At 35.4% G+C, this 12,800-nt stretch overlaps 1 protein-coding gene across 1 annotated transcript; it reads left to right on the forward strand.

The window, feature by feature from the left end:
• Positions 1 to 1,076: 1,076 nt before the first annotated feature.
• LOV1 (NAC domain containing protein 35) lies at positions 1,077 to 3,817 on the forward strand. Its single transcript, XM_006836893.4, has 3 exons — positions 1,077 to 1,300; positions 1,401 to 1,699; positions 3,164 to 3,817. Exons 1-3 carry the CDS (start codon positions 1,102 to 1,104, stop codon positions 3,653 to 3,655), a joined length of 990 nt encoding a protein of 329 aa, XP_006836956.2. The 5' UTR covers positions 1,077 to 1,101; the 3' UTR covers positions 3,656 to 3,817.
• Positions 3,818 to 12,800: the final 8,983 nt, after the last annotated feature.

Genomic DNA, 12,800 nt, shown 5'->3' on the forward strand with positions numbered 1-12,800 from the left:
CCCTAACTAAGAGAATTTCCCATCTGCTCGTGTTGGAAATGCTAGACAGATGGGTTGCAGGGTGGGAATAGTGTAGGTGTAATTCTCACAAAAATGTAACCCATGTGTCCTCAGGTATTTTTTTCCTTCTTATAATAAGTAAAAGGAAATATTTTATTTTCTTATAATAACTAAGGGAAAACGATAATATAAGGTTGATGCCTTAAAATATAGAATGTCAAAAATCTCTTAAAAAAAGTTGTTTGGATGTTAAAAAAATATCTAATCGATCATCTCGACATCGAGGTATATGGATATGAAGAATAGAAAGATTTTCAAGTCCTAGAAAGAATAAATCTTACAATACATTGTCTGGACCTTCCGTTTTCAAAATGTTAATGTGTTCATAGATCTACTTGATTTGAATCATTTTTGGAGTTTTAAAATTTTATAATTAGAGATAAAATAGATTCTTGTGCCATCTTAAAAAAATTTTAACGCTAAAATTACGTTTTTATGGCAAAGTTTGAAGGTGCGCAACATCCATAACAAAATGTGGTGTATATTCGCCAACGTAAATTTGCAGAGGAGTTTATTTATCGGTATTATCGTCATTAAGACTGAGTCTTCACCATCGTACAATTCTCAAGCAAGTTGTTGGGACCCTCCTAATTAGGTAGGGGAAGGCTCTATGGGTATGGCATGGGAGAGAGATTTGGGGTGCTTTTGATATTTCTTAATTGTTGGGTTGCTTTTTCTTTTTCATTTGGCCAATTTACCTGCTGCTGCGTAGGTTTTAGAGGGATGGGTTCTCGCTATTTGTGTGTGTTTTGAATTGTCCTTTTCGCATCTTTCTTTAGCACCTAAGCCAGGCCCGCCCTATTTATTCATTCATGGACCGACTGTTGTCTATGACACTACTCGTATCATCTCTCTCCAAAACAACAGTCACCCGTCTCTCTCTCTCTCTCTAACAAAAATTACACGAAAACTCTAGCAGATAGATGAGGTTGATTGTTCTTATCATGTGTCCTCTCTTAACTGTAGAATGCCCTTGATTGAGATTCTAGCTATAAATGAGAGGGGGAGGAGGAGATGTTGGTAGTGAAGTATCTGTGAGATATGATGATGATGATGAACAGTATGAATGACGCGGAGAAGGAAGGAGGAGAGGAGGTGTTGATGCCAGGTTTCAGATTTCACCCTACAGAGGAAGAGTTGGTAGAATTCTACTTACGCCGTAAGGTCGAAGGCAAGAGGTTCAGTGTTGAACTCATCACTTTCCTCGACCTCTACCGTTATGATCCATGGGAACTTCCAGGTCTCTCTTTAATTCATGCTCTTCAATTATGGAGGAGCTTCTAATTACTCACTGACTGACTTAATTATGTTCTCTTTCTCTCTGTACATAAATATAACAGCACATGCAGTGATAGGTGAGAAGGAATGGTTCTTTTATGTGCCGAGGGACCGCAAGTATCGGAATGGCGACAGGCCGAACCGCGTAACGACATCCGGCTACTGGAAGGCCACAGGTGCGGACCGCATGATCCGTGGTGAGAGGAGCAGCAGGCCGATCGGTCTCAAGAAAACCCTTGTCTTCTATTCGGGGAAGGCCCCCAAAGGCACCCGCAGCAGCTGGATCATGAATGAGTACAGACTTCCCCAACATGAAACCACTTCCGCTGATCATAATCATCATATATTCCAAAAACAAAAGGTACTAATACTGTTCTTACACACTCTAATTAGATCCCAATTTCTCTTTCAGGATGTTTTTGTTTTTGTTAGGGTTTTCTGTAAACTCTCTCTCTCAATTTTTTTGAACCAACAAGAAGAGGAAGGGGACCTAGCTAGTATATTCATGCAGTTTTGGGACTAGTTCTTGAGACAGCCCAACACTTCAAACAAAGGAAATAGACAAAGAAAGTGGTACACATGCACAGACCACCATGAGAGAGAGAGTCTCGTCCTCCAACCAAACCAAACGGTATAACCTGTATGTATGCATATGTATTCTTAACTGACATGATGCATTCAATTGTGCAGTTGGTTAGGTGGTCTTCTCTCCTTCATTCACCTCTCTCTCTCTCTCTCTCTCTCTCTCTCGATTCCACCCATCCCTTCATCTTCATTTCACGGGTGGCATGTGAGCGTCCTCTTTCTACTCTCCTTCCTTTTACACACACACACAGAGTGTACACCCGATTGATGGGCTTCTCAATTTTCACAGCTGCTAAGGGAGGGAGGGGGAGTTGAGTAATAAGGTGAAATATGCATTATAATTGATGAAATCCATGCTTATGTGCTTCTTCTATGTTAAGTAGGCTTAGCACCTTATTTAGTAGTAGAAGCATCGAGGAGAAAGCAAGTCGGTGAAGATAATGAAATGTTCTAGGGTTGAGTGAGTAGTTGAGACTAAACCCTGAACTCCCCTTTAATTATTTGAAGGCAGCCAGCAGTGTTCTCTCTCCCCCAACAATCCGTGGCAGATGACACTGTCTACTGAGGCACCTCTCAATGCCCCTCTTACTTCTCCTGAATCTTCCTCTAACATTCTCTTTTGACCTTCAAGTTGGTTCAGGTTTATAGTCCAGCATCTCCCAACTATTTCTCTAGTTTTTTTTTTTTTTTTTTAGGGTAATTCAATGGGAAAGACAAGCCCCTACCCGTTTTTTCAAGTAGATTAGGAGTTAGCCTTTTGAAGGTATTAATGAGGTGGTGCTAGTGGTAAAAAGTGGCAAGTCAATGGGAATCTAGGCCCCTAACCTTTGCTGAGAATGGAGTTAGAGACCTCACCATGGGACTCGACAATACTACCGCCAAGGCCTAGGCCATTCCCATTTTCCCAGTTAAGTGAAGGGATAATTCATTTTGGGTTAGCTTGAATTTATGTTTGTTTAGTTTTATTCATACCACAGTCTTTTCCAATGGTGTGCTTGATTAATTTTGTTTGAAATGTTTTAGAATGAGCACTGTTCATCCTGTAATACCCTTGCCATTTCTTCTTTAAAAATTAATCCAAGTAAGGAAGAGTTAAATTTCAATGAACAAGAATTTTGCAAATCTACACCTTGCATTCTTGTAATAAACATAACTTATCTAACTTATCCTTCTATAGCTTTTATCCTTGGTAATGAATGATTGAGTTATAAAGATTTCTCAAATTTTCTTATTCTTCCAGGTTGAAATCTCCCTTTGTCGGGTCTACAAACGGGCTGGAGGGGAGGATCTCTCAACAATTCCAGTGCCAAGGTTCCCGACACGACTAGGGAATCCGAGTGGTAGAACTGCTTTGGATGAGAATACAAGGGCAATTGATCATGCCTCCGATGAAAGCCTACAATTCGGCGGGGGTGATGCCACACCCTCATCCTCATCATCGTCTTCCACAAGGGTGCTGCATCATCAATACAACAACTTAGACAACTCAATGGTAACACCACCATGTAATGACACCTTACTGACCTTGATGGCCCCCACGACAACAGTTGCAGAAGAACTCCACAGATTAGTAGAATACCAACAAATTTATGTTCAGGCAAACCAATCACAAACCTCTCAATCACTATTGAACACATTTTCTAGCTCCTTGCCCAATCTCTCTGATAAGCTGTGGGAGTGGAATCCTGTTCCTGAGCCAAGTAGGGATTACTATCATTTCAAAGAACAATAAAACTATTACAATTGTAATGTTTTCCTTTTTAAATTGCATGGATAGTAGATGGTAATTTATATTAATTGCTTCACTCATTCTGCTCACCCTTGTACTTGAGAGATTCATAGAACAATGGATAATAATTAGACTTAATGTAACTATTGTGGCAGGTTTTTCATAGCTGTGCCTGTTGATGTCCTCATTTGCAACTACTTTGTCTATGGGTTAGTTTTGTGAAATCTCTTGTACTCAGGAGGTAAAGTTCTAGTACAGGAAATGATTTCACATGTTTATCATTATCAAAACATACAAAACTGTTTCACATCTAAAATTAGGTCGTGACTCGTGACTCACCCGATAATTTTATTCATGAATAATTATCTATTTGACTCCTTCAATTCGGTTGCCCAACACAAGTGAAATGCCATGGAACGCTTTGCTTCTAAGCTTACATGATTAAGAACATGTCGATTAATGTGTTGAGGAACTGGTACAAGAAGTATCTCTAGTATTACTTGGTGATAACTTAGAGGGAAGAAACACCATGGAATGGATATTTTGCGCATATGAAACTGGATTTCGCTCTACACGTTGACATAAGATCCACATTATGGAACCAATTGATTATCATGAAATTGGGGATCCACCTATTTGATCCATCAATATGCTCCCGTAGGACAAATTGGAACTGGAATCAGTCCGTGTTATTCATCTCCATCAAGAATAACATATACGTTTTGTAGCCGTCATTACATGGGGAGGCCCGGATTTTTTTGTTTTGTCTGTCATGGTTGGGAAACCCAGGGTTATGTGGCCAATTTGTGTAACAAACTATTGCTTCAAAGTTTTGCAAATAAAAGAATATCAAGAATGATGAGTAATGAATGTGCCCCAAATTATTACATATTTTTGTTATTTGATCAATGCAAATCTTTCAAGTAATAATACCTTCTTCTTCTTCTTTTTTCTAATTTTGTAGTTGTCATTGCCATGATTTGCAATGTATTCTATATTAAATGTAACTTTCCAAATTTAGATAAATTGAATAACTTTCATATTGAATTTCAGTCATATCAGCATCCAAGAATCACTGAAATTTGGAAAAAAGATCCACAACTTTGTGTCGTACAATGAATTTTTGAGCTTCTCATTTTTTCCTCTAAGGTAAACCATTAAGATAATATATATTGCAAAAATGATCAAATACAATAACTCAATTATCATATCTAGTATATGCATGTAGAGAACTCAAATTTATATGGAGTGCACAAAAAATTTCGAGGTGTGTGCGGAATCACCACGATGTTGGAAATTTAGATTTGTTCAGAAGATAAATTTGGGAGAGTGAGGCACACCACCTTTTGAGGAGGCTTAGGCAATGGAGAACTGTCAAGTTCCTTTTTTTTTGGCTACACTTGTTCTCCAGTCATTTCTCTACAAAACCATAGGACTTTTTTCATATTTCTTTTCTTTTTTGGGTGACCTTTGTGTCAGTATTTTTAATTAAAGTACTTTGCTCCTAAACTATGGCTTGGTGTTGCAAAACCATATTATTTATGTTATTTTCATATTTTTTACTGCCTTGGAGAATTCTGAGCATATAATGCACATCTTTTTACTTGTGAAGTAGGCTTCTTGATATGTTTTGGCTCCTGGCACATTTTATGAGGAAACCTCAATCACATTCCACTGTGAAAGCTACCTTAGGGAAAAAAAATCAACATGATAGTCATCCAATTATAGGGAGATGCTTTAGTCAAAGGCCATGGTAGAGCCATCACAGGTTTATCTCAAGGTGATCTCGAACTACTCATATCCTTCCTCTCTTCAAAATTCCCTGCTTTCTCTCTCATACATCTTCTAAACTAAACACCTATGCTTATTATAGAGGTTATTTCTGCAACTTTTCACACAAATATTAAATCCCTTCCTTTCTATCCCCTTCAAAAACCTTATTTTATTTTTCAGTAATTTCATAAATACTAGAAAACTACATAAAATTAAAAGAACAACCTAATCCCTTTTAAAATTTTGAATTATATTTTTCAACACCAAATTAATCAAGCATATTGTGGCTTCATATCCAATAGACCTACTGTAAAATAACTAGCGAGTATTTTATGGATCCCAACCTCTCCCTAAAGAGTCATTGCCGAACAACCCTAGGAGGAATGTTTAAAGTTTAAACTAGTTTTATCAAATTCATGGCATTTTTAAGAATGTGATTATGAGGTATTATTGATGCAATACCATTTAAGGGGAACAGAGGCTGTATTTTTGCAACACTTGCTCACCTAAAGCATTTGTATCTTAATATGTAACATATATCTTGGAGGTTTTGGGACTGATCAACCTTTTATCTTTTGTGCTTCCCCAATTTGATTGTCGACTTGACTCTGTCTTTATTTTACTTGAGCGCTTTCTCAGTGAGGTAGTTCGAGTGTTAAATAAAGTTTTACTTAATTAGCCTCTAGTTCTCTATTAAGGATGACACAAATGTTAAACTTTTAAACGTTTTTGACATTTTTCCAATAGTTATATATTTCAAGCACAACTTGAGATTCTGTTTTACATTATATGTAGGAAAAAGTTTATGTAAGGTTTGAACCCTAAACTGTTGAAGGGGGTACACCTCCAAAATCCATTAGAGAAGGTTGTCCTTATGCTCGAAAACTATCTGTTTAATCATCTCAACCTTGATATATATATATATATATATATGTATATATATAGAAAGAAACAATTTCAAAATCTTAGAAATGCTGCTTCTTGCAATGCATTATTTGGGCCGTGTATGAATTTCAAGTGTTTATAGATCTTCTTGATCTAAATTATTTTTGAAGCTTTAAATTTCATAATTAAGGATGAAAATAATTTTTTGACCATCACAATGGTATTGGATGTTAACGCTGCATCTTTTTGCACAGTTTAGAGGTATGTCTTACTTTGATTCTTTAAGATTGGCGTCTAATGAAAACCACATCCTTTTGTATATTAAACAAATTGGCAATAGGGTATATGCCAATTTCGGTAGTTGGCTACAAGGATTGAAAACTAGGCCGAGCTGACTCAGATTCGACCGAGTTACTTAGACTTTGCTTCTTGCCAAACTAAGTACTAGATGCCACTTAAAAAATATAAAGTTGCAAAAGATATATAAGTATATGGAATCATTGTATGAAAATATAAACGTAATTTAGATTTTTTTACAATAACTGCTGAGTTTTCTTGTCATATATCCTATTTTTACGTTTTCCACTCTTTTGAATTTTTTTTAAAAAATGCCACCATTCATGAATGGATTTTTCTAAATCCATATTTTAGATTTTTTTTCCTTTTTATTAACCTTTTGTGAACGTTTATGTTGCTTTTTGGTTTTGTTTCACTTTTGACAATTTTTATTTTATTTTTAATTTTTTATTTATTTTCTGAATTTTCAAAGTCTTTTAGACGTTGTACACTACGAGTCCACTTAAACTCGGCTGAGTTTCTTATCTCGAGCCAAGGCCGATTCTTAGGTCCCAAGCCAGTTAAAAGGACATCGGTTGACTGGGTCGTTCGAGTATTTGCCTGTTTCGAAAGCATAAGATGAGGTGGTAGCACCTCCGTCCTCATGGACATTTATGAGACGACAATTATGATAGCATGAAATGTCCCTTTTCTTTTAGAAGTCAAGGAAGGGATAAAAAAAAATTTAGATGGGGAAAGCCCTTATTTTTTGGAATTCCTTTTAATGGATCCCAAAAAAATAATAAAGGGTGATTGTGATGTTTTAAAAATAAATCAAGGGAAAGAAGATATAAGGGAAGGGTGAGTTGTACTAATTTTCGAGAAAAACAAGAAATTTCACTTCACAATATAGCTAATCTACTAATAAACTCGTATTGCTTATAATTATTAAGAACATACCAGACTGGTGGTTCGATCGGTCAATTGGTGACCAACACCTTGGCCAAGCTGGCCTCAAGTAAAAATTGGCTTCAGTTAGAAACCGCTTAAAATCAATGTTTGACCACTTTTGACCCTCTGGACCAGCTCGATCACTAAATGAAATTGGGTAAATTGTTTAGTACATTTTATGTTTGTAAACTATTGTATTTATTTATTTCTCTAAAATCTGATCTAGTTAGTTTCATTAATTGTCAGACCGGTTTTGATTGACCAAACTCGTCATGATTCTTTCCAATCATGATAACAATAGAACTGTACCTTGTTGGTGCTCCAAAGGCGATATATCTCATAGCACATAATAGAGAAGAAAACAATTTAAGACATCTTTCAAAAGTTTTGTAGATTTGTTTATGAAAAATGGCATAATACATTAATGTTTTGTTCTCTTAAAAAATTGAGTTCCCTTTTAGAGATATTTTGGAAATCATGCCAAATAAACATTTTCTTAAAAAACTAGAATATTAATTAAAAGTCCAGTTTTAAATAGAGCTTTGCTAACTAGGGTATAGATTAAATGGATTTATGTGTTTATGGATAATTTGCAAAATAATTTTAACATTTCAAAGATATGACAGGATCTCAAAAGGTTTAGAACAGTGCAAGAAGACATTAGATCCGGTCCCTATGCGAAAGGATATATGATATATACAAAAAAGGAGAAGAATATCTCAACAAATGGAATATGGATCAACATCCAATCCATAATGCAGTATATGCAATCTAGAAAGAAATTTAATAATGGAATCATCATTCGTCTATAGTTGTATACGATTTTCTTTTAAACAAATGTTATTAATTTTATTGATGAAATTAATAGTGTGTATAAAAATAAAATGTATAATTTTTATTTGCCTTTTATTGTTATTGTACATTTATGTAGAGATAATATGGTCTAAACTAAATATATATTTGTACATAAACCCTGTTTAGGTTTTCATCACTGTTTGAGAATCGATAGAGATTGTTTCTTTTTCTGGACTGTTCTTGAGTGCCTCACCTTTTCTAAATCTAATATGGTATATGCAGATAACAGAAGTGCAATTAAGATCGTATCTAATCCGGTTTTTCATGAGCGAACAAAACATATTAATGTAGATTGTCATTAATGTTGTCGATCACTATCTTGATGGCATATTATCTCTCCCTTATGTTTCTTCTATTACGCAAAAGGCTGATATTTTCACCAAATCCGTTACTTGAAAACGCCATGATTTTTTTGTGGACAAGCTAATACTTGCCTCATGTCTGCATCAGCTTGAGGGGGGTAATAGTGTGTGTAAAAATAAAATGTATAGTTTTCATTTATCCTTTACTGTCATTGTACATTTATGTAATGATAATGCGGTCTAAACTAAACATACATTTGTACATAGTTTTAGGGTTTCATTCATGTTAATGAGAATCGATAGAGATTATTTCTTTCTCTAGACTGCTCTTGAGCACCTCACCTTTTCTGAATCTAATAAATATGTGTCTACAATGAGATCAAGGAATCAAAACATCTGAAAAAATCAAGGCTTGTACTGAGAAACCACACTTAGCTTTTCTATTTGCTACCTCATTAACCTTCCTATAAATATGTGTAACAGATATCTCCAAGTTGTTACAAATATCCATGACAGCATCCATATCTATCTAAGGGTTCACAATAGTCTAGATTTATTGTTACATCAATTGACTACCATCGAGTGAATCTCCGTCCACTACACAATAACCTCCATAATGCTTCTCTTGTAAAAGCTTCAATCGTTGTGAAAGAGCATTAATCTTCTCACCATTTGCTGGAACATTTCCAACGCTGGACCCCAGTAACAAAAAACCACATCACCTTCCAAATTTCTTACCACTCCATCTATTCATGCTGCTTTTGGATTTCTTGTTTAGCTCCCATCAAAATTTAATTTAGTACAATCGACCATTGGAGGAACTCATCTCCCTTTAGGTCTCAACTTAAGATAGTTTAAATTAGCCAAATTTTCTAAATTAAGAGCCACCTTTGGAAACCTCGACACCATCCTTAGTTATTGGAAACAAACTTCATAAAGAGAGAAATTTTTTTATTTAATGTTGTCTTCATTAAGGCTCACCCCATCAAAAGTTCTTCTATTCCTTTCCAACTAGATCCCCCATAATAGAAAAGCTCTAAAGATCTTCCAAATTGTCTTCCCTACCTGCGAAACTCCATAGACCTCCAATTGCACCAAGATATCTATGCTTCTTATTGACAAAGCCATATGCCATATTAAACCCCACCTTTTGAATAGCCCATACCCATATATGGTTAATAAAAAAAATTATAAAAAATAAATAGTCATCAGTGTCTTCATCATTCTTGCACAATAAGCAAATATTCACCATAATCCTACCTTCTTTTCAAGATTGTCCAACGTTAGAGGTTTACCTTGGAACAAAATCTAAAGAAAAGCTTGCAACTTATGTAAAATGTACCATTTCCTCTTGTGAAGTGTTGGCTGCTCCCACCTCGCACGGTTACGAAAAAGAATCCAATAAGCTGACTTAACCGAGAAGACCCTGTCACTTGTAGCCTCCCAAATCACCTCATCCTCAACATTAATAGGGAGATATTGGGACTCCGTCTCCTTCAATAAGCTTGCCAATTGCAAAAAGACTCCATCTGTGACCCCATTGTGTAAAAACCATATATTCTAAAACAACCCTACTCCATGTTGACGAAAAACTCATTGACCATTGCCATAGGATGAGTAACTCTCGCAAAAACTCTAGGATGGCAGAACTTCTAAGTTCTATCTCCTATCCTCTGGTGATGCAAAGAAAGAACTACCAACTATCATATATTATGTTCTACATAAGCTCTATAATATATAATAGATTCCAAAGATGTGACTCATCAGCAGCACCACCTCCTCTATTAATGAGAGTGCTGATATGAACCATATTTTGCTACAAATACCTGCCTCCATAAGTGTTCTTCATCTTGCAAGGATCTCCATCACCACTTTGATAACACAACTATGTTCACAATTTTTCGTTTCCTAAAAACAAGGTATCATTCTCTGTTCGGGGGAACTAACCTTGTCACTTTTAACGAAGTGATATTTTTTCCTGCTATCTTGGTCCTTATAGGAAATTCCTCATCATTTGTTCATGTCTTTGACAATAGAGTTAGGCATGTGTAACAAAGACATTTAGAATATTGGAAGATTAGTCAACGACAATATTATCAAAGTTATCCAACTACCTGATAACAAGTATTTAGTCTTCCACATATCTGACTTAACCTGAAGTCTCTTCATTATGGGATCCCACACTACTCTTGGGAATCTTGAATCAGACTTTGACATTCCAAGGTATTTAATAAGAAATTTCTCCACACACCAATCTAAGTAAGAGGCCAATGAAATCACCAAATCATCTAGACAGCCAACTCTTATCTAGGAAGTTTTTCTAAATATCACTTGGAATCTCATAATCAGCTCACAATGACTCACAAACCTTCGAACATAAGAATTTGATCAACATCTGCACCACAAAATATCAGCATATTGAACGTAATAAATACATGGTCCATTGAAAACCGCCATTTCCCTTCAACATTCTATAACATCAAACTAAACTCTTCAGCTACCTTGGAGAACATGAAAGGGGAGAGATGACCACCTTGTCTAATCCCTTTGGAAGCTTTAAAAAATCCCTTCAAACTCCTATTAGTAAGTATTGAAAAGTAAGTACTAGATAAGCATCTCCTTATCTAACCCCCTCAAGTTCTCTCCAAAGCCCATGCCTTTCATAAATCTCCTACATAGTATTTCAATCTATTCATTCATAGACCTTTTCTATATCTAACTTTAACAAAATACCGGGTACACCACTCAACACTCTAGAATTGATACATTCTTGAGCGATTAGGATAATATCTATGATCATCCTATTATGAATGAAGCCGATTGAGATAGTTAATGGTAGCACCACCTAAGTCTCTTAGCTAGGATTTTAGAAATGATTTTATAGAGACTAGTTAGAAGGCAAATACATTGGATATCGTTAATACTAGAAATGGGAGACTTTTTAGGGGTTAATGCAATATAAGTGGAGTTAATCCTTTATTTAAAATTTCCTCTCCCTAAAATTTTCAACCATCACTAATAACTCATCTTTGACCAAATTCTAGAACTTTCGAATGAAAACCAATGAAAAATCATACCTGGAGATTTGTCTCCTGGCAACAAGAAAAATGTCTTTCTTAACTCGTCCTCAGTCACTATATTTTCCAAATCCCTAGCCATTGATAAGGCAGGTCAAAAAAAAAAAAAATCCCTTGGAAAGGATTTATAATCTCCTTCTTACAACCTTCTTGATTTCTTTCTTCCATTTCTTTCTTTCTTCTCGTGCTAGCAATAGAGTGAAAAAAAAAAAAAAACATAGTAATCAAGTCTCATTTCTTAAACCGTTTGACACAAAAATTTATTGCAAAGAACTCATCATCCAGTCCTTCTTCATATCTAATTCTCCCGAGAAAAATGTCATATATTGCACCTCCTATTCTAATTCTTGAATACTTCATAAAGCATATTCAATTATGTTTTAAATATTATACTGTTTTCTTTCCTTCACAGAGCTAAGTCAATTATGTATTTAATATTATATATGTTTTCTTTTTCTAAAAGATGAAAAATTGTGTGTAATGTTAAACAACTTTTTATGAAGTAGAAAACCACAACATCCATGATAGTTATTTCTTCTACCTCTGCCTCTTCCAACCAAGCAATATCAATTCTGAAAGGTCTCGGTCCCCAAAACATTATTAGATATATATAGCAAAAACAATATGTTAAGTGCATTAACATTAGGTCAATAAACACTTATCAATAACCATTGATAAGAAGAACAAGGACACTAAAAGACAATAGCTAGAATTCTCTCATATTTAACAACATCGATGGTTTTCAAAACAGAGGAATCCCAAAAACCCATAAACAACTTGCATCCAACATACATCCATCCTAGAAAAACCAATTTGACCCATACCCGATACTTGTCGAACATCTCGAAGAGCTACACATGGGAATTTGGTCTCTTGCAACTCAATAATAAAGTGTGTATATTCCTTTACCAGCAACAACACCTCCTTCACTCTACGAACGTCTCCCAAACCTCGAATATTCTAAGTAATTATCTTCACAATAATGAGAAATGGACCCAAGCCTGGTGAACACAAAGCTCGAATCATCTT

The sequence above is a fragment of the Amborella trichopoda genome, chromosome 11 (genome assembly GCF_054954075.1).
Source record: "Amborella trichopoda isolate Santa Cruz 75 chromosome 11, AtrichopodaSantaCruz75HAP2 v2.0, whole genome shotgun sequence".
Classification (NCBI taxonomy): domain Eukaryota; kingdom Viridiplantae; phylum Streptophyta; class Magnoliopsida; order Amborellales; family Amborellaceae; genus Amborella; species Amborella trichopoda.

Excerpts from the sequence above, each read along its gene's own strand:
- LOV1 (XM_006836893.4), top strand. The coding sequence starts at position 1,102 with ATGATGATGATGATGAACAGTATGAATGACGCGGAGAAGGAAGGAGGA. Across the intron at positions 1,301-1,400 it reads TGATCCATGGGAACTTCCAG|CACATGCAGTGATAGGTGAG; the intron begins GTCTCTCTTTAA and ends TAAATATAACAG. Across the intron at positions 1,700-3,163 it reads ATATATTCCAAAAACAAAAG|GTTGAAATCTCCCTTTGTCG; the intron begins GTACTAATACTG and ends TTATTCTTCCAG.